Source organism: Cetorhinus maximus, unplaced genomic scaffold (genome assembly GCF_964194155.1).
Source record: "Cetorhinus maximus unplaced genomic scaffold, sCetMax3.hap1.1 HAP1_SCAFFOLD_1335, whole genome shotgun sequence".
Lineage (NCBI taxonomy): Eukaryota > Metazoa > Chordata > Chondrichthyes > Lamniformes > Cetorhinidae > Cetorhinus > Cetorhinus maximus.
Genome location: NW_027597276.1, coordinates 18,336 through 37,800, shown reverse-complemented (window position 1 = coordinate 37,800; position 19,465 = coordinate 18,336). Strand labels below are relative to the sequence as shown.

The window sequence follows — 19,465 nt, the reverse complement described above, 5'->3', positions numbered from 1 at the left end:
TAGGAAGGCAATTTTGGGTTCTGGCTGCTGTTTTATAAACTTTTTTTCATTCATTGGAGCTTGGCTGCCACGAGGTATGGCACCGACTCAGGACACAGCTGCAGTGTTCTTCCAGCTGCGCTGGTTAAACAATCGGTATGCTCTGCCTAATTAGCATCCTTACTGAATTTTGATCACCTTTTTTGTGATCCGGCTAGGCCTTTTGACTCTGCATTCAATCAGGTTAGACTTCTCATCTGCACAGTGGATTCTTCTTCTGCCCTTCAGCCATTTTTTTCTTTTTGGAATTTTGCACAGCCTTTTGTGATCTGGCTAGATCCCTTGACTCTGCGCTTGATCAGATCTAGCAATGGAGATTTTTTTTTTAGACAATTTCCAGCTGCATCTTCGATATAGATGCATTTCTCGCAGGTCAGAAGTTCAGCTGCTTTAGTTTTTCATGCCTTGAGATTCTGGGGTCCTACTCCAGCTTTTTTGGTTCTGGGTTTGTTCATTTGTTGTCACCATGTCGTAAGGGTTTGTTTGGTGTTTCACTAAGGGCTCTGGAAGCTTGAGTGGTTCAACAATAAGTGTTTATTGGTAACATATAACTGTATACATCTCCAGGGTATAGTCCTGACTAGGTACTATCTCAATGCTGACTTCTGCTATACATCTTCTGTACTCAGCCCACTATCATATGATCCTCTACCTCATACTGTGGGTGGTATGTTCTCCAGTCCATATTAACCCTTGCTATTCTGAACCCTTTTATACTACATGCTAGTTATCCTACTGAAACTCATCTCTCTCACTGATGGCCTGCCTTCCAAGTTCTTAACTCTACAATTGATAACTCATCTTTCCAGCACCCAAGCTTTCACAATTATTAGCCCACCCAAGTATGGGAATAGTAGGAATGGTTACGTTACCGGGCCAGGGGCCTGGGCTAATAATCAGAGACCTGAGTTCAAATTCAGATTTCCAGCTGGGGGATTTAAATCTGGAATAAAAAGCTAGCATGAATAATGGTACTTACAATGTACTTAGCAGATTGTCTTTAAGACCCCATCTGATGCACTAAGGCCCATTAGGAAAGGAAACCTGCTGTCCTTATCCACTCTGGCCTAACTGTGGCTGCAGACCCACAGTAATGTGGTTGACTTTCAACTGCTCTCTGAAATGGCCTAGAAAGTTGTCACCACCATCTTCTCAGTTAGGGATGGGCTAGGGAAATGTAGGCCTTGCTAGCGACACCAACAGCCTGCGAGTGAATAAATTAAAAAGTCTCTTTTTTTCCCATTTCAAATTTTCTGAAGGGCCTGACTGACTGGGGCCCTGTGCTGTGGGTGGCAGCTTTACAGCCTGCCCTGCTTCTGCCATCACCCAACATTCACCAGCTAAGAGTGGCACAGACCTACAGTTAAACAAGGCCTCATTACATGGGGGTGACACGTTTACTGATGAGACCGGTATCTTTATTTTATCTTTACGTTAAATATTGTCACGGTGGCTGAAGCTGCAAAATTTTATTTTCCTTTAATTGGTACTCGTGTGCCATCACCAAGTGCTGGACATTAGGCCCTCTATCATCTCTGTTGCTTTGTCCCATTCAGCACGCAATTAAATGAGTGATTTGCCTGACTTTGTGTTGATTTACGGAATGTTTTCTGTTTTCTTCCCAAGTCTGTTGGTCTTGAAGCGCGCTCTCTCTCTCTCAAATTCACATGGCACCTGTTAGCAATCAAAACAAGAAATAGGATTAGGCGCCAGGGAAATGTGAAAAGGGTAATGGTTCTGTCTGCAAGGCTGTTGGCTGCTCCCTGATGAGCTGAAATTCAGATTGACCTATTTTAAATCCAATTAGACTGTGATTACAGGACGGGCCAGTACATTTGTCACCAGAGCCTGTCCCTTCCCCAGTCAGAATGGATTTAATGTGCAGTACCCAGTCAGACTAACTGAATGAAACGTGATGCATCAATCCTTTGCTTGCCTGTCACTCAGACTGAAGAGCTTTGTGTCTCGCTGCTCCTTGTAAACACTTAGGCAGTCTCGCCATGCTTGGCCTAAACAAGTGCACATTCACCGTCTAGCCTGACACTGCTACTAAACATGTACACATCCACATACCATAAACCTCACAACGCTGATAGTTTTAAAAAAAATTGCATGGAAACTCACAAGCATTCCCACTTGTTGGGGAATCTGGAACACGGGGTCACAGACTCAAAATAAGTGGTCGGCCTGTTAAGACTGAGGTGAGGAGAAATTTCTTTACTCAGAGATTTGTGAATCTTTGGGAATTGTCTACGCCAGAGAGTGGTTGAGTATGTTAAAGATCGAGGTCGATAAATGTTTGGGAATTAGAAGGGTATGGGGATAGTGCAGATACAGTTGACGTAAAAGATCAACCCTGATCTTATTGAATGACAGAGCAGGTTTTGTTGGTGGGTGGGGGGAGGCGAATGATCTCCTCCAACTCCAATTTCTTATGTTCTTTGCAAGGTTATTGGTGAGTATGCTAAGCTCCTAATCTAAGAGCACGGGTTGTTTTTCAAATGAATCGCTCCTCTGACTTGACGTGAAGATTTCTCAGTTCTCGGCACCGCCTCTCGTGGGATTCTTTACATTTAAATTTAATGAAAAGAATTGTGGTCAGTACAGAAGAGGAGGTGCAGGTGGATATTAAGCCATTTGACAAGGGATGCCCTATTATTAAGAGAAAGGCACGCTGGTAACACTGTAGATGAACAAGTAGCCTTGCTGGCTGATGAGATTGTCAGCCACATGATGAGGTTTAAAATGGTTTTATAGTTCTGAGGTGTTTTGCAGTTGTGCCAATGCCCAGCTTACCATATGCCAAAGAATCTCAAGAGACGTGAGAAATGATTTTGGCAAGCAATGAAGATGACATCATCTGATCTCGATCTCACTGTGTGCCATGGCAAGCTCAAGGAGGCAAATCAGAAATGGCTTTTTCTGCTACAGAAGATGACCACTTCATTCTGAAACAGATACCTCACCTGGAAGTCCAGTTATGTCTAGGTTTTGTTCCTCATTATTTTGCTGTTCAGCAAAGGAGATCTGCAGCATTGGCCAAAATTCTGGGGGTACAATAAGCTACAAAAACTCTCTCCGAATAATGCAGAGAAGATACTTGATCTTTTGGTGATGGAGAATCTGTCCTATGGGAGAAAAATAGCTCAGAATTTCGCCTTGAGGTTCTTTAATGAATTACAGGGCATAGGTGCTATCTGGCCAGGACAACTGGGCAGAGGTGGAAATGTGGATCATAATGTTAGCTTTATTTTGTGGAGATTCAGCAAGTCTCCCCTCAGGGAGTAATTTGTTTGAACGTTTCCTTAATTCCCTGTCCCTATCATCTATCCTGCTCTGATCTTTCCACTTTTGTTCCCTGCAGGTCTTCCTGCTATATCCTCACTAGGATTTGTGCCATTCCAGGCCTGTGCAGCTCTTACAGGAACATCGAAACCAGAGGAGACTATTTACTTTGCCCCTCAAGTCTGTTCCGCCATTCAACCAGATTGTGGCTGATCTGTGATCCAACTCCATATACCCAACTTTGCCCCATATCCCTTAGATTTTTGTTAGCCAAAGTTATCATCATTCTCAGTTTTAAAATTAACAAATTACTGAGCATCAATTGCCATTTGTAGAAGAGAGTTCCAAATTTCTACCACCCTTTGGGTGTAGGAGTGTTTCCCAATTTAACTCCTGAAAGGCCTGGTTCTAATTTTTTGACCACTCCTGGTCCTACGCTCCCCAACCAGCGGAAATAGTTCATCTACCCCATCTGTTCAACTTAATATCTTGAAAAATTCAACCAAATCACCCCTTGACCTTCAAAATTCTAGGGAATAGCCTATTCTGTTCTGTTCAGGCCTAATCTGTTCACTCTGCCCTTGTAACTTAAACATAAGAGTCCAGGTATCATTCTGGTAAATCTATATTCCTTCCAAGGCTAGTATATCCTTTCTAAGGTGTGGTTCCCTGATCTGCACACATTACTCCAGGTGTGATCTAACCAGGGCTTTGACTTCAACCCCTTCCCTCACCCGCTTTGTATTCTAGCCCTCTAGATATGAAGTCCAGCATTCCATTAGCCTTTTCTGTACCTGTGCATGTTACTTTAATGATCTATTGACTTGAAACCCCCAAGCCTCTTTGACCTCCACTGTTTCTAGCTTTTAAAACAATTCCCTGTGACTGCAGCCGGGAGTGATAGCCGCTGAAGAAGGCAGGTAAAGCGCACTCCTGAGGCGAGGACTGCAGCATCCAGAGCCAAGAGTATTCGGAGTCACCCCAGCCCAGCAATCCCCCAGATAAGATTAGCGGAGAGCAGGCAGACACCTGTGCTCTTGTTGCAGACTGCGCCAATTGGTTAAGCCACCTTGGAGATGGCAGTGTTGCTCTGAGTCAGCAGCTTCCATGCAGGGAGAAAGCTGTCTTCACAGGTCGCGCTGATTGTAGCAAAAACAGAAAATGCTGGAAAAACTAAGCGGGTCTGACAGCATCTGTGGAGAGACAAACAAAATTAACATTTCGAGTCCTTATGACCCTCCTTCAGAGCTGTGCTGATTTGTATTTAGGAGCACTCTTTACACTCTCGGAGTGTGACGAGGATGGGAGCTCGCAGGCACTGGACTCTTGCAGTTCAAATGTATGGTGTGGGAGTCCAGGTTGCAGCTGTTTGTGACGGCCTCTCTCTTCTCACACAGTCTTTGTGGAGAAGCGCCTGACAGCTTAGTTTCATTCTTCTTCACGCTGCATGTGGCCGCAGAAGGATGAGACATATTTTGTTTTTAATGTTACTGAACGTACTTGATTCTGCCCCTATTTTACTCACTACAACAACTATTTATATAGCACCTTTAACGTCCCAAGGTGTGATGGAGCAAAATAAGACATTGAGCTGTATAAGGAAATATTAGGCCAGATGATCAAAAGCTTGGTCAAAGAGGTTGATTTTGAGGAGCAAAGTGAGGTGGAGAGGTGCAGGGAGGGTATTTCAGAGATTGGGACACAAAAGGCACAGCCACCGATGGCGGAATGATTAAAATCAGAGCTGCCCAAATGGCTGGAATTAGAAGAGCAGAAACATCCCTGAGGGTGTGGGGCTGGAGAAGATTACAGCGATAGGGAGGAATTTGCAAACAAGGATGAGAAATGTAAAACCCAGGCATTGCTTAACCAGGAGTTCATTATAAGTCAGTGAGTGGAGGGGTGATGGGTGAACAGGGCTTGATGCAAGTTAGGGCATGAGCAGCTAAGTTTTGGATGAAATCAGGTTTTCAAAGGGTAGAAAGTGGAAGTCCAACCAGGATTGTTTGAATAGTCAAGTCGAGGTAAAATAAAGGACAAAAGAGGGCTTCAGCATTGGGTGAGCTGAGACATGGCAGAATCGGGCAATGTCACAGAGGTGGCAGTAGGCTGCTATAGTGATGGTGCGGATATGAGGTCGTTACCTCACCTCAGGGTCAAACGTGACCCCAAGATTTCAGACAGTCTGGTTCAGCGGCAGATGGTTGCCAGGGAGAGGGATAGAGGCCAGTTGCTAGGGAACAGAGTTTGCTAGTGGAAACTGAAGACAGTGGCTTCAACCCTCCCAATATTTAATTGGAGGAAATTTCTGCTCATCCATAAGGGATGTCGGATAAGCAGTCTGATAATTTAACAATAGTGGAGGAGCCAAGAGAGAGGTGACAGTGAGGTAGAGCTAGGTGTTGTCAGAATACATATGAAAACTGACGCTGAGTTTCGGATGATGTTGCTAAGAGGCAGCATATAGATGAGAAATAGGAGGGAGGCTAAGGATAAATCCTTGGAGGACTCCAGAGGTAACAGTGAGGGAGCAGGAAGAGAAGCCATTGCAAGTGATTCTCTGGCTATGATTAGCTGAGAATGGAACCAGGGGAGAGCAGTCCCAACCAGCTGGAAGACAGTGGAGAGGCATTGGAGGAGGATGGTGTGATCAGCCGAGTTAAAGGCTTCAGACAGGTCAAGAAGGATGAGGAGGGATAGTTTACCTTTGTCACAGTTACATAGGATGTCATTGTTAATTTGATGAGAGCCGTTTCAGTACTGTGGCCAGGGCAGAAACCTAATTGGAAGGATTCAGAACATGGATGACGATGGATTTGGGTGGCGAAAACACATTCAGGGACTTTGGAGAGGACGGGATGGGGCGGTAGTTTGCAAGGACGAAGGGGGGGTCAATGATTTTTTATTTTGAGGAGAGAGGTGATGACAACAGATTTAAAGGAAAGAGGGACAGATCCTGAGCAAGAACCGCAAACAATATCAGCTAACAAAGGAGCCAGGAAGGGAAGTTGGGTGGTCAGCAGTTTTGGGTGGAGGGAGCAGGATGTGGGTCTCATGGGCAAGGTGAGCTGGGGAGGGCATGAGGGAAAATAGGAGAGAATAAAGCATGTTCAGGACTAGGGCATGGGGGAGCCTAGGAGTTTGGCTTTGTGAGCTAGGGGAAGGAAGGAGGGTAGCTTAAAGTGCTTTGCTTTTTGAAGTATGCAGGGTGAGTTTGTAAAAGGGGTCCTGTATATGTGTGTGTGTGGTGCTGTTCATGCCTAGTATGGTTTGTCCACATAAGGACAAACCCAATGGATGATAGGTTCCTGTGAGGAGACGAGCTGAGTGTCTGAATTTTGTACTGAGTTTCCAAGCTGAGATCAAGTTGCCGCTTTGCTGCAACATAACTATTTCCACCCCCCAACCTGCAGTGTTATTGTCTTGGGCACTGAAAGCAGTCTGGTCTCCTTGAACTGCCTCTTCCCTACGTTGCCTGGAATGTCAGTCTCGGGTGGGTGAGTGACTACTCTGTTTGCCTCCACAGAGGGAAAGGTGGAGGTGACGAAAGACAATGTGAAGCTCTGTACAATGGCGCCAGGCAAAGTGTTTGGAGAGCTGGCGATCCTCTACAACTGTACCAGGACAGCAACGGTCAAAGGTAGGTAGTAACTGGGGAAATGGTTGGTGAGGGTTTCAGCAACCATCCTGCTGAGGATTGGTAGTCAAAGGGACCTTACTTGTAAGTGATGAGAAGAATATGAAGTAGTTGGTGTCTGCAGGAGCCAGGGTCACGAAGCGGAGGGCACCGAAGGCAAAGGTGCATAGGGCACCAATGTTAAGTGGATGGGGATGCCAGGGTCACCATGGATAGAGAAGATGGAGACTGGGCATCAGGAGATGGATAGAGGAACTTGGACTGAAATAATTAGCGAGCAGCACCACATTAGCATTTGAAGATTAAGAGTAGGCTGCAAGGGCATACTCATCATAAGGCCACCAATCAACTACTGACTTTCTAGACTAGTTTATCACGCCAAGGCTTCTAGTCACAAGCAATCTCATTGGTTACTTTAGAATTTAAATGTCCAGTCATGTTCCAAGGATCCTAAATCAAACATTTTGAATGACAATCTCAGATTCGGATGTCCAGTTTGTAACTTGATAGAATCTGTTTAATGTTAAAGCACAGTTGTTCACAGCAGCTTTCCTCAGTTTTTGGCCTGAGAGTGCTACATTTTAGCTGTGGTAATGAGATGACATGTGCTAATCAGGATGAAGGTTTGGGGAATGCCCAAGAATTAAACTGACTCTTGGCATCAAGCAGTCCCAGGTTACTGTGGTGCAGGGATTATTTTGCAGTGACGTCCCAACTACAGCAATGAGAAAAATGATTGTGCAGCCCCACAGTTGACATTTTCCTTCCTGTTGACAGATTGAGAATGATGATCCATTTGTGCAGGGCACAAAAAAATCAATTTTAAGTCATTTTAGAGAAATACAACACATCACTGGAAGAGTTTCTCATCAGAGGGAATCCTGATGGTGAGAGACGCTCTTCACTGTCTGATATTTTTCCCACTGAATAACCCATGTACCTCTCATTATTCCTCATCACCACATCCAGCAGCTGGATTTTCCCCTTGCACCTGGCCCTAATGCTGCTGAGTTTTTTCTAAGCTGGTGTGACTTTATCTGAGACTCCACTTGCGTAAAGCTTTCACCATAAATAGACATTGTGGGTTTCCATGGGAACAATTCTTTTAACATGCTGATAAGCACTGAATGTTTGGGCTGGGAAATTTTTGGAAGTTATATTCCATTACATGTAACGTCTTTAATAGCAACTGATTGAACAGGCTGACATTTGCAATTCTCCTCACTAACATTTTCTAATCCGCCAGACATTGCCCCTTTGGAGATGCACGGGGTTAAACCGCAAGTGGTGCATTCACCGCCAGTCAAAGGCTTTGAAAAGCCTGCTGACCTTTTCAGCTTTTACAGTAAGACCTCCTCTCTGACATTTCATTGCCAGTGGAGAGCAAAACTGCTGCACATTCACCAATAAAACAAGGGCTGGCAAAGGTGGAAATTCCAAGAGGAAAATCTAGAATTCCCAGCAGTGCACAGCCAGTCTATTGGCTGAGGATTACCTTCCAACTGGGTCCCTTTGTCTGAATATCTTCCCAACAAGAACCTGTCAAACAGGGTTCGGGACTGGAGTTCAGTCAAGAGGACCATATCATCTCACAAATTGGGACTCATTTCAAAGAGGATTCATTAGCGTAAGGATATTTTATTGCCATTATGAAAAGCTTTTTTATCAGTAACCTGTCTAGTGCTGTTGGGTTCATTTCTGTGTCAGCTGCAGGACCGAGAGTACTTCCCCTGCTCCAACACTTGGGTAGTTAAGCCCTATTTAAAATGGGTTCCTGACACAGACACAACTCCTTCAAATTTTAAATCGAGACCAGATATCAAGACTCACTCTAGATGGAACCAGGTGCTAAGACTCCCTCATTATGTAGAGTTCAGATGCTGAGATTCCTTCATTAAATGGACGAAGGGCTCTCAGATAAATGTTTAACCCAAACCACTGGCTTAGTGCTTATGAACTGATTTCATTGGGCCTGCAGACATTGGCATGCAATGGGATGGAGAGATAGTTGATCCAGGCAAGTTGTACAAGGGGACATGATCAGAGAATAATTATAGCTCAGAAGGAGGACATTCTGCCCATCATACCTGTGCTATCTTTGTGCAAGAGCAACTTACTTCATCCCACCCCCTGCATTTTACCAGTAGTGCTGCAGATTTGTCCTTTTCAGATAATTATCCCATACCTTTTTGAAAACTCTATGACTCTATGACTTCAGTTGAGGCTGAACCAGTGTTTTATACAGGTTTACCGTAACTTCCTTGCTTTTATGCTCTATGCCCCTATTTATAAAGCCAGGATGATGTATGTTTTATTAGCTGCTCTCTCAACCCGTCTTGCCACCTTCAATGATTTGAAATGAAGGAGCTGGAGCCAGAATTGATGACAGGCAGCTTTCAGATGACAGTTCTCCAACCAAATTCCAGTCCTGACTCTTGTTTGGCAGTTTCTCACTCTCCCTTGTGATTGGGTTGTAGAATAGGTCAACAGGAAAGGGCCCTGAAGGAGACGATGTGAATGTGGTAAAAGGATAATTCAATGTGTTACTGAGCAGAAGAAAACTGAGGACTCGCCCAACTAAAACAGGCTGATGTTATTACTTGGTCTGCTGCCTTCGTCAATCGAACAGATCACTGCTGAAGTCACCCGCTCAGCTTTGCAATCGCTCAATTGCTGGGAAAGATCTTTGCTTGACTGTACAATGCCTGAAAGCCTCAAAGAAGGAATTCTTAATAAAGTTCTTCACGCCAAAACATGTGGTGCAAACTAGCAGGATATTAATGATGTAGACTTGGGTGTGCATTATTTCAAAATTTTGCAGCTTGACACATAATTTGAATGTATTGTGAACTATGAGGAGGATAGTGATGGACTTCAAGAAGATATGGACAAGTTGGTGGAATCAGTGGACATGTGGCAGATAAAGTGTAACAATTTTGGAGGAAGAACAAGGAGAGACAATACAAAATAAAAGATACAATTACAAAGGAGGTGCATGAGCAAAGGTATATGTGCACATATCATTGAAGGTTGGAGGAGCTGGTTGAGAAAATGGTTAAAAAGGCGTATGTGATTCTGAGCTTTATAAATAAGGGCGAGGAGTAAAAAGCAAGAAAGTTATAATGAGCCTATATACAACACTGGCTCCGCCACAATTGGAGTAATGTGTCCAGAGTTCTGGGCATCACACTTTAGGAAGGATGTGAGGCATTAGAGAGGATTGAGGGGAGATTTGATAGAGGTGTTCAAAATCATGAGAGGCCTGGGGAGAGTAGATAGGGAGAAATTGTTCCCATTGGTGGAAGGATCCAAAATCAGAGGACACCAATTTAAGGTGTGATTGTCAAAAGAGCCGAAGGCGATATGAGGAAATTCTTTTTTTTAAAACAATGAGTGGTTAGGATCTGGAATGCGCTGCCTGGGAGTTTGGCGCAGGCAGGTTCAACAGTGGCTTTCAAAATGGAATTGGTTGAGCACCTAAAGGGAAAAAATCTGCAGGGATAAGGGGGGGGTTAAGACTAACTAAATTGCTGTTGCAGAGAGCTAGCAAGGACTCGAGGTTGCAGGGTGTGACCTCATAGAGGCCTTTAAGATTGTGCAAGAGCTTGTTAGTGTGGACGTCAGGGAGATGATTCTGTTTGTGGATGAAGCCGAAGCTAAGGCTCATAAATATAAGATGGTCACCAATAAATCAAACGGAATTCAGGAGAAATGTCTTTATCCAGAGAGTGGTTTGAATGTGGAACTCACTACTAGATGGAGTAGTTGAGGCCAATGGCAGGGAAACTGGATAAACACATGAGGGGAAAAGGGGATAGATGTAGAGGGGTGGGGTGAAGATCATTTGGAGCATAAACACCAGAATAGATTGGTTGGGCTGAATGGCCTGTTTCTGTGTTTTAAACTCTATGTATGATAGGTTTTTGTTAGTTCAGGATATTAAGGCTTAGAGGATCAAGACAGGTAAATGGAGTTAAAATGCAGATCAGCCATGATCGAATTAAATGGTGGAAAAGGCTCAAAGGGCTGAATGGCCTCCTCCTGTTCCTATATGCTGTCCCTATCATAGTTGGAAGACTATAAACTCATATTAAAAAATTGAATCTGCTTATCTTTAATTGAAGACTGAAAGAATACAGAAAACATCCTGCGTCAAACCAATTCCCTTAAATAAAACTTGGTTGCTGATGATGCGTGAATTAGTTATGTAGAAACATCCAACTTTGAATGTACATAATGGGTCAGTCCTTATCTGAAAGTGGAGAGTTATCACTAGGCTTCATCAAGGACGAATCTTGAACAGGGTTTCATATGACTTCGTCTCAGTCATGAATCTGAGCTGTAGAATTTGTAAACAATCTAATTTAATTTGCCATTTGCAGATGAGGATACTGGAAATCCTTGCATTCTTTTCACTTTCTTTATCTGGTGACTGGCTTGCAGCTCCTGATATTCTGTGGAGAAAGCATCCAAAGTCCAGAGCAGCAACAGGAATACAAATCAGTTTGGCTTGGAATCTGATTAGGCCCTTCCACAGAGACTCATACTGCCTCTGGCTTAAGGTAACACAAGAATTGGCATCTTGTGTTACCATAACGACAACAATTGCATGGCTGCACCCTCTGGGGAGCAAGAGGGACGACGTGAATGTTGAAAATAAATTAAAAACCTTGTAATTTACGCCCCCATGTCAGAAGGAACAGAGACTGGGCTTTCCGTTTTTGGTCTCCACTTTACGTTTCTGGCACTCTGACTTGGAGCAGGATGATCATCTGCCTGTGGCTAAACCTGACTTTCCCCCTCCACCGGCACAATTGTTCAACCAAATCACGAGACGTTTGCATGTTTTCTTTTACCGTTTTTCTCACTTTTTAAAAAAAATCAGCCTCAATGTACCGATGCCCAGCTCTGCCCCTGCCCCAGCTCATCCGCTGCTGAAGCCCTCATCCATTTCCTTTGTTACCACTAGACTTCATTATTCCAAAGCATTCCTGGTCACTTTCCACTCTCCATAAACTTAAGGTCATCCAAAGCGCTGTTGCACATTCCTAACTCGCACCCAACTCGTGTCATGCTCACCCTTATCACTCCTGCACCCACTGACCTATGTTCCGGATCTGAAAATGCCTCAGTTTTAAAACTCTCACTCTTAATTTCAAATCCCTCCATGGTCTCATCTCTCCCTATCTGTGTGACCTCCTCAAGCCCCACAGCCCTCTCAGATCTTTGTGCTGCACCAATTCTGGCATCTTCTGCATCACTGATTAATAATTGATCAACCATTGGCACCTGTGCTAAAAGCTGCCTGGGCCCCGAGCTCTCTATTTCCCACTCTAAACCTTTCTGCCTAACTCTCTCTTCTCCTTCCTTAAAACCCTTTGTTGAACCCTTTGTTCAAGCTTTTGGCCATCTGCCTAATATGTCCTCAATGTCACGTTTTGGGAAGTGCCCCGGGAATGTTTTGCTATGTTAAAGGTGGTGTTTTAATGCAAATGCTTGTATTGACACAAAGGGAGCATGAATATGAATCACTGGCATGGAACTTAAATGCAGTCCCTCACTCGCCGTTTGCAGGACGCCACTATAGGAGAAATGACAGATTCGCATCCACGTACTTTTGAGATTCTTTTTTCGCATTTGCTTTGCAGCCCTCACCAACATCAAGCTATGGGCCATCGACCGACAATGTTTCCAAACGATTATGATGCGGACAGGGCTGATAAAACATGCCGAGCACACGGAGTTTCTCAGAAGGTGAGTGGGTATAACTTTGCCTCAGCAAAACCTGAGACATGCCCAGCACATTCCGGGCACTTGTCCTGATTGCAGCCCTAGCAGAAAGACCAGGCCCAGGCATCTCAGGGCTTCGTTGTTACTTGCCCCTATTCTATCCCCTGCAGCTTGTCATTCCGCCCACCCCTTTCATTCTCCACCACCCAGCTGTCATTTTCTTATTCTTTCATGGGCTGTCGGTGTCACTGGCAAGGTCAGCATTTGTTGCCCATCCCTAATTGCCCTTGAGAAGGCTTCTTGAACCACAGCTGTCCATAGTGCTGTTAGGGAGGGAGTTCTAGGGTTTTGACCCAGCAAAGCTAGAGGAACGGTGATGTTGTTCCAAGTCCAGATAGTTTGTCGCATGGAGAGGAACTTAAAGGCAGTGGTGTTCCCATGTGCCTGCTGCTCTTGGGTTTGGAAGGTGCTGTCAAAGGAGCCTTGGTGAATTGCTGCAGCTCATCTTTTAGATGATACACACTGCTGCTACTGTCAGTGGTGAAGGGAGTGAATGTTTAAGATGGTGGACTGCGTGCCAATCAAGCAGGCTGCCTTGTCTTGGATGATGTTGAGCTCCTTGAGTGTTGTTGGACCTGCACTCATCCAGGCAAGTGGGGAGTATTCCATCACACTTCTGACTTGTGCCTTGCAGATGGTGGACAGGATTTGGGGAGTCAGGAGGTGAGTTACTCACTACAGAATTCCCAGCCTCTGACTTGCGCTAGTAGCCACAATATTTATATAGCTGTTAAGTTCCTGGTCCATTGTTTGCTCCCCGCAGCCCCTCCTTCTCAGCTCTCTCCCCCAACGCCCCCCCATTATTCTGCTTCTCACCTGCTGTCTATGATTTTAACGTTTTTTTTCCTCGTTCCCATCTGGTCATGACTGGAACAGCTGCTGAACTCTGAAGGAAAACTGACTTCTCCACCTCGGCTCCCTGATTCTGCTCCCACCTTCCCCATTCCCATTTTATCCGTGCCACTCCCCTTCCCTCACTCCCCTGGATAAACCATTCCTCGTCAAATGCTCACAGTTCACAAGTGCCAAGGTTTGCCAGGTCAGTGTCATGAGGGATGGGGAAGAGTTGGAGAATAAGGTGGGGAAGAGTTGGAGAATAAGGTCACGCGCGCACACAAACAGACACACGTACACATACACACCACAAACAGACACACGTGCATGCACACACACAAACAGACACACGTGCATGCACACTCACAAACAGACACACGTGCATGCACACACAAACAGATACACGTGCGTGTACACACACGAACAGACACACGTGTACACACACAAACAGACACACACACGTACACACACAAACAGACACACACACACGTACACACACACAAACAGATACACACACGTACACACACAAACAGACACACACACAAGATAATCCTCTGGGACACAGGCAATGTGTACTCGTATACCTACCATTAATGTCAAAGGCCTCGAACTTTGCAGCCTTTGAAGAGTTAGTGTTTCATTTATATCTGTCCATGTTGAATCCTTTCATTTCTGATTCTTTGTTTTTTGAAGAATTTTTAATATGGAGATTCCCTTCGCATCTTCACCATAATGAAATATTCACATTCTTCAGCTTCGAACATTCTTCAGCTTTGAGCAAGGTTAGCATAATGAGTGATTCACAGACAGAACAGAGAAGACCCACATGAAATGAGCTTTGCCGAAGAGAACAGACTTTTGACTGTTCGTCACAAAGATGCAGAATCTAATTTGACAGAAATTCCATTACAGATCAGTCAGACCTCCTCAACATCTCTTTTTCACAACGTGAACTTCACATTCTATGTCTTTCTCACAGAAGACTAGCTCTCCCAAGGACGCAATCTTGCTTGCAATTCACCAATCTTTAACAGCCTGCATCTTATTCTGAAGTCCACAAGCAGCAGATCAGAGTACGCTCCCAGCTAATAGCCTGTGACACAATTTTCACATTCATGGTCTTCACATAACAGCAACATTCACAAGGATGAGGGAGTGACCCATTCGTGCGCACAGTCTCCTGAGAGGACAAACGTGCTTAGACTAACAGTAGCTCTTCAATGCAGAACCCATTTAATGCTTAACTGAATTAATGCTATAGATCAGCATCATTGTTCTTCCAACAACAACTTGCATTTTAAAGCGCCTTTAATGTAGTAAACTTCCCCAAGCTGCTGTGTAATCAAACAAAAAGTGTTGAACCATCTAAGGCAGATGACCAACAGCTTGATCATAGAGCTTGAAGGAGTGTCTTCAAGGAGCAGGAGGGGTTGAGGGAGGGAATTCCAGAGCGTATGAGTCTGCACAGAAAGCCTCAGGTTGTTGCAGGCTGCATTTTTTTTCTGTCTGTGTTCCAGCTCTTGAGGGGCTCTGACCTATTAATTACTACTCAGGCCCAAGGCCCAAACCCCCCCAGTGCAATGCGGTGGAATTAGCAGTCGCTGCTGATTAACTCATGTCAGGAGAACTAAGCTTTTGTTTCCACACGTTCAATAAATAATCCCAGCCCAGCCGGACAGAGCGACTAGTCCAACAAAGCAAATTAGTTCATTTCTCGCTCTTTTTCTTTGCAAACCTTTCCCAATTTATTTGAGAGAAAATAATTGCAACTTTTCATTTTAGACTCTCACATTTTCTCCCTTCACTTCCACCGTCCAGTCCTTCCTATTCGCACAGCTTTTGTGACAAAGGTTCTGGCTGAAGTTGGACTGGTTGGAGGGAGGAGATTGACATCAGGTGACAGGGCCAGTTACTGACAGGTGACTCCTTGGAGGTTCTAACAGATGGTCTTGAGATTTATCAAAGGGTGAAATTGTTCTGTTACTGGGTGTTAGCTGTTCCCTCCATCAAAAAAAAAAGCCGTGGCTTTGAAACGTGTGATTTCTAATAATGTGGTTTAATTGTGACATTACTAATAGCATTTCTTGTCTTTCCCATTTTCAGTTCCTAAAGCAGTCCCTTAGGTGCTTGTGATAAGAGAGCTGTGGGTGAGTGCTGGTTATGCTCATTCAGACACCCCTCTCACACACCCCATCTTCTTTCTCTCTGCAGCGTCCCCTCCTTTCGCAATCTTCAGGAGGAAGTTCTGAGTAAACTCGCTGATGTGCTGGAGGAGGTACTGATGAAGTTCAGAGATCCCTTTTTCCCTGTGTCCTGTTGCTTTTGTTGATGGGAATTCTGCTGCAGTTGAACACCTGCCCCCTTCCAATAGCTTGCTGACAGACAAGAAGTCTCTTAACTTTGTCCTTCTGTTCCATCTGCAGACCCCTAGTGGAGCAGCCCAGCCTCAACCGGGGCATTGCATCATGTCAGTAGCACCTTGAGTCGAAGAGCATTTGTAACCGTTTCTGCACATTCTGCATGTGTTCCATGAAAGAATAAGCCCTCCACCGACTGAATGAAATTGGTTACTTTTACCAGACATAGACTGGACGAATCCAGATTTACAGAGAACTAGAGAGAGATGGTCTCTGTTATATCATCATACCCAGGATGCAACCTAATGCAGTACATTGCATTCCAGATGGCTGTACTTCTCCACAATGTGGTTGCAGACGGTTCAGAATCCAAAGTTGAGGGCTGTTTGTGTGTGTGGGGGATTATTTGGGGGTGGGGGGGAATTGGTGAGGACAAATCACTGAAGTGAGACAGCCATGGAAGCCTGGCTCTCCTGTTAAACATGATATTGTTGTGATCTTGATATCGGATTAAGTTCTGTTGTTCTAGTGTTTTAGGGTAGTTTATATTGCAACTTAGTACGTGGGATGGTATTGTTTATGCATGACCGTATGTGTGCAAAACAAGAGTATCACACAACATAATGTGCAGCATTTAATTCTGCTGCCAAGGCATGTGTGTACGTCCATTTAAGGTCACAAACTGTGATTGCTCTGAGCGTCTAAATTGAAATTCGGGTCAGTTTGATGCCAGATTTGCGCTCTCGCACACTCTCCCCTTTTAAAATCTTTATTTTTGACATTCCGATTCCTGAGCCAACCAGGTATTTTCTGTTGCTGGAAGAATTTATCCTGTAGTATATTTTTAAATCTAACACAAAAAGGGCATCTATGAAAGTGGCTCAGCTGAAACGAGATGGATAATGGTGAGCGACTTGCAAGGGTAGTATGTATGATATGTCCACCCACAAACTCTGTCAGCACCTCCCTATCTCTCTAACCTCCTGTATCCCTGAAACCTGCCTGGATCTCTGTGTTCTTCCAATTCTGGCCTCTTGTCCATCCATCACTCCCTTCATTCTACCATTGGCGACCATGCCTTCAGCTGCAAAAGCCCTCAGCTCTGGAACTCCCTCCCAAGCCTATATGCCTCTCTCCTCCTCCTTTAAGAATCTCCTTAATAGCTACTTTTTGTTACCTGTCCCAATATTTCTGTATGTGGCTCAGTGTCTAATTTATTTGATAACGCTCCTGTGAAGAGTTTTGGACTTTTTCCTACTGCACTAAATGCAGGATGTTAAGAAATGGGCCAATATTCGGGTCTCGTCCGAAACATCAACCTGTCTTTTCTCGGACAGAAGCTGCCTGACCTGCTGCTCATTCTCGGCATATTCTGTTTCGGTTTCAAAATTCCAGCAGTTTTTCAGTTCATTGTGAACAGCAGATTCTCCAGTCGCATGTTCCTGATGGGCGGGTGGGGGGAGTGGGTTTGCAGGGAGCGGGTAAAGGCACAGTTGGGCGGGACAGATGGCCAGATAATTGGGTTCCTATCTTTGTCCCACCATCACTCCAACAGTAACTAAAAATCTATCCATCTCACTCTTGAAAACTCAATTAGTCACACATCCTTTTGGGGGAGTACTCCAGATTTCCAGTCCCCTTTCTATGGGAAAACTATTTCTCATTTCCCTCCTGAATAGCCTAACTATAATTTTAATAACATGCCCCTTTGCTGTTGCTTTCCCCACCCGAGGATCTACCCTATCAAGTTCTTTCGATATTTTAAACATCTTGATCAGATCACCCCTCAATCTTTGACACTCAATCCTTGTTTATGCCACAAATTGAAAAATTGAGCCATACTGCTGCTCTCTCGTATCCATTAATCAGAATTCCATCATCAGCACTCACTCTGTATTACTCTGGCTAGTATTTTGACCCATTGAGAAAGGGGAAAGTGCTAGCCCATTTCACTGTGATATTCTAACATTACTTTGCAGACTCATTATGAAGAGGGTGACTACATCATCAGGCAGGGAGCCAGTGGAGACACTTTCTTTATCATCAGCAAGGGAAAGGTGAGTGAGTTGTCAGTGACCAGGCTCACACCCGGGCAGCACGCAGCAGATACCAGCTGACACATGGGCAACATGCAGCAGATACCAGCTCACACCTGGGCAACACCCAGCAGATACCAGCTCACACCTGGGCAACACCCAGCAGATACCAGTTCACACCCTGGCAACACGCAGCAGATACCAGCTCACACTCGGGCAACACCCAGCATATACCAGCTCACACCCGGGGAACACCCAGCAGATACCAGCTCACACCTGGGCTACACACAGCAGATACCAGCTCACACCTGGGCTACATGCAGCAGATACCAGCTCACACCTGGGAAACACCCAGCAGATACCAGCTCACACCCGGGTAACACCCAGCAGATACCAGTCCACACCCGGGCAACACGCAGCAGATACCAGCTCACACCCGGGCAACACGCAGCAGATACCAGCTCACACCTGGGCAACACGCAGCAGATACCAGCTCACATCCAGGCAACACGCAGCAGATACCAGCTCACACCCGGGCGACACGCAGCAGATACCAACTCACACCCGGGCGACACGCAGCAGATACCAGCTGACACATGGGCAACACCCAGCAGATACCAGCTCACACCCGGGCAACACACAGCAGATACCAGCTGACACATGGACAACACCCAGCAGATACCAGCTCACACCCGGGCAACACGCAGCAGATACCAGCTCACACCCGGGTAACACGCAGCAGATACCAGCTCACACCCGGGCAACACGCAGCAGATACCAGCTCACACCCGGGCAACATGCAGCAGATACCAGCTCACACCTGGGTAACACGCAGCAGATACCAGCTCACACCCGGGCAACACGCAGCAGATACCAGCTCACACCCGGGCAACACGCAGCAGATGCCAGCTCACACTCGGGCAACATCCAGCAGATACCAGCTCACACCCGGGGAACACACAGCAGATACCAGCTGACATGTGGGCAACACACAGCAGATACCAGCTGACATGTGGGCAACACCCAGCAGATACCAGCTCACACCTGGGCAACACCCAGCAGATACCAGCTCACACCCGGGTAACACCCAGCAGATACCAGTGCACACCCGGGCAACACACAGCAGATACCAGCTCACACCCGGGCAACATGCAGCAGATACCAGCTCACACCTGGGCAACACGCAGCAGATACCAGCTCACACCCAGGCAACACGCAGCAGATACCAGCTCACACCCGGGCAACACGCAGCAGATACCAGCTCGCACCCGGGCAACACGCAGCAGATACCAGCTGACACATGGGCAACACTCAGCAGATACCAGCCCACACCCGGGCAACACGCAGCAGATACCAGCTCACACCCGGGCAACACGCAGCAGATACCAGCTCACACCCGGGCAACACGCAGCAGATACCAGCTCACACCTGGGTAACACGCAGCAGATACCAGCTCACACCCGGGCAACACGCAGCAGATACCAGCT

The 19,465-nt window shown here is 45.6% G+C and overlaps 1 protein-coding gene across 1 annotated transcript in view; it reads left to right on the top strand.

Moving 5' to 3' along the window:
* Positions 1-19,465, top strand: part of LOC144676068 (cGMP-dependent protein kinase 1-like) — a gene marked incomplete at its 3' end in the record, with an annotated part of 74,108 nt that overhangs the window by 37,244 nt on the left and 17,399 nt on the right. The window contains exons 3-6 of the mRNA XM_078536581.1: positions 6,851-6,964; positions 12,610-12,715; positions 15,797-15,860; positions 17,922-17,999. Coding sequence (XP_078392707.1) covers positions 6,851-6,964; positions 12,610-12,715; positions 15,797-15,860; positions 17,922-17,999 — 362 coding nt within the window. The remainder of the gene's footprint in view (positions 1-6,850; positions 6,965-12,609; positions 12,716-15,796; positions 15,861-17,921; positions 18,000-19,465) is intronic.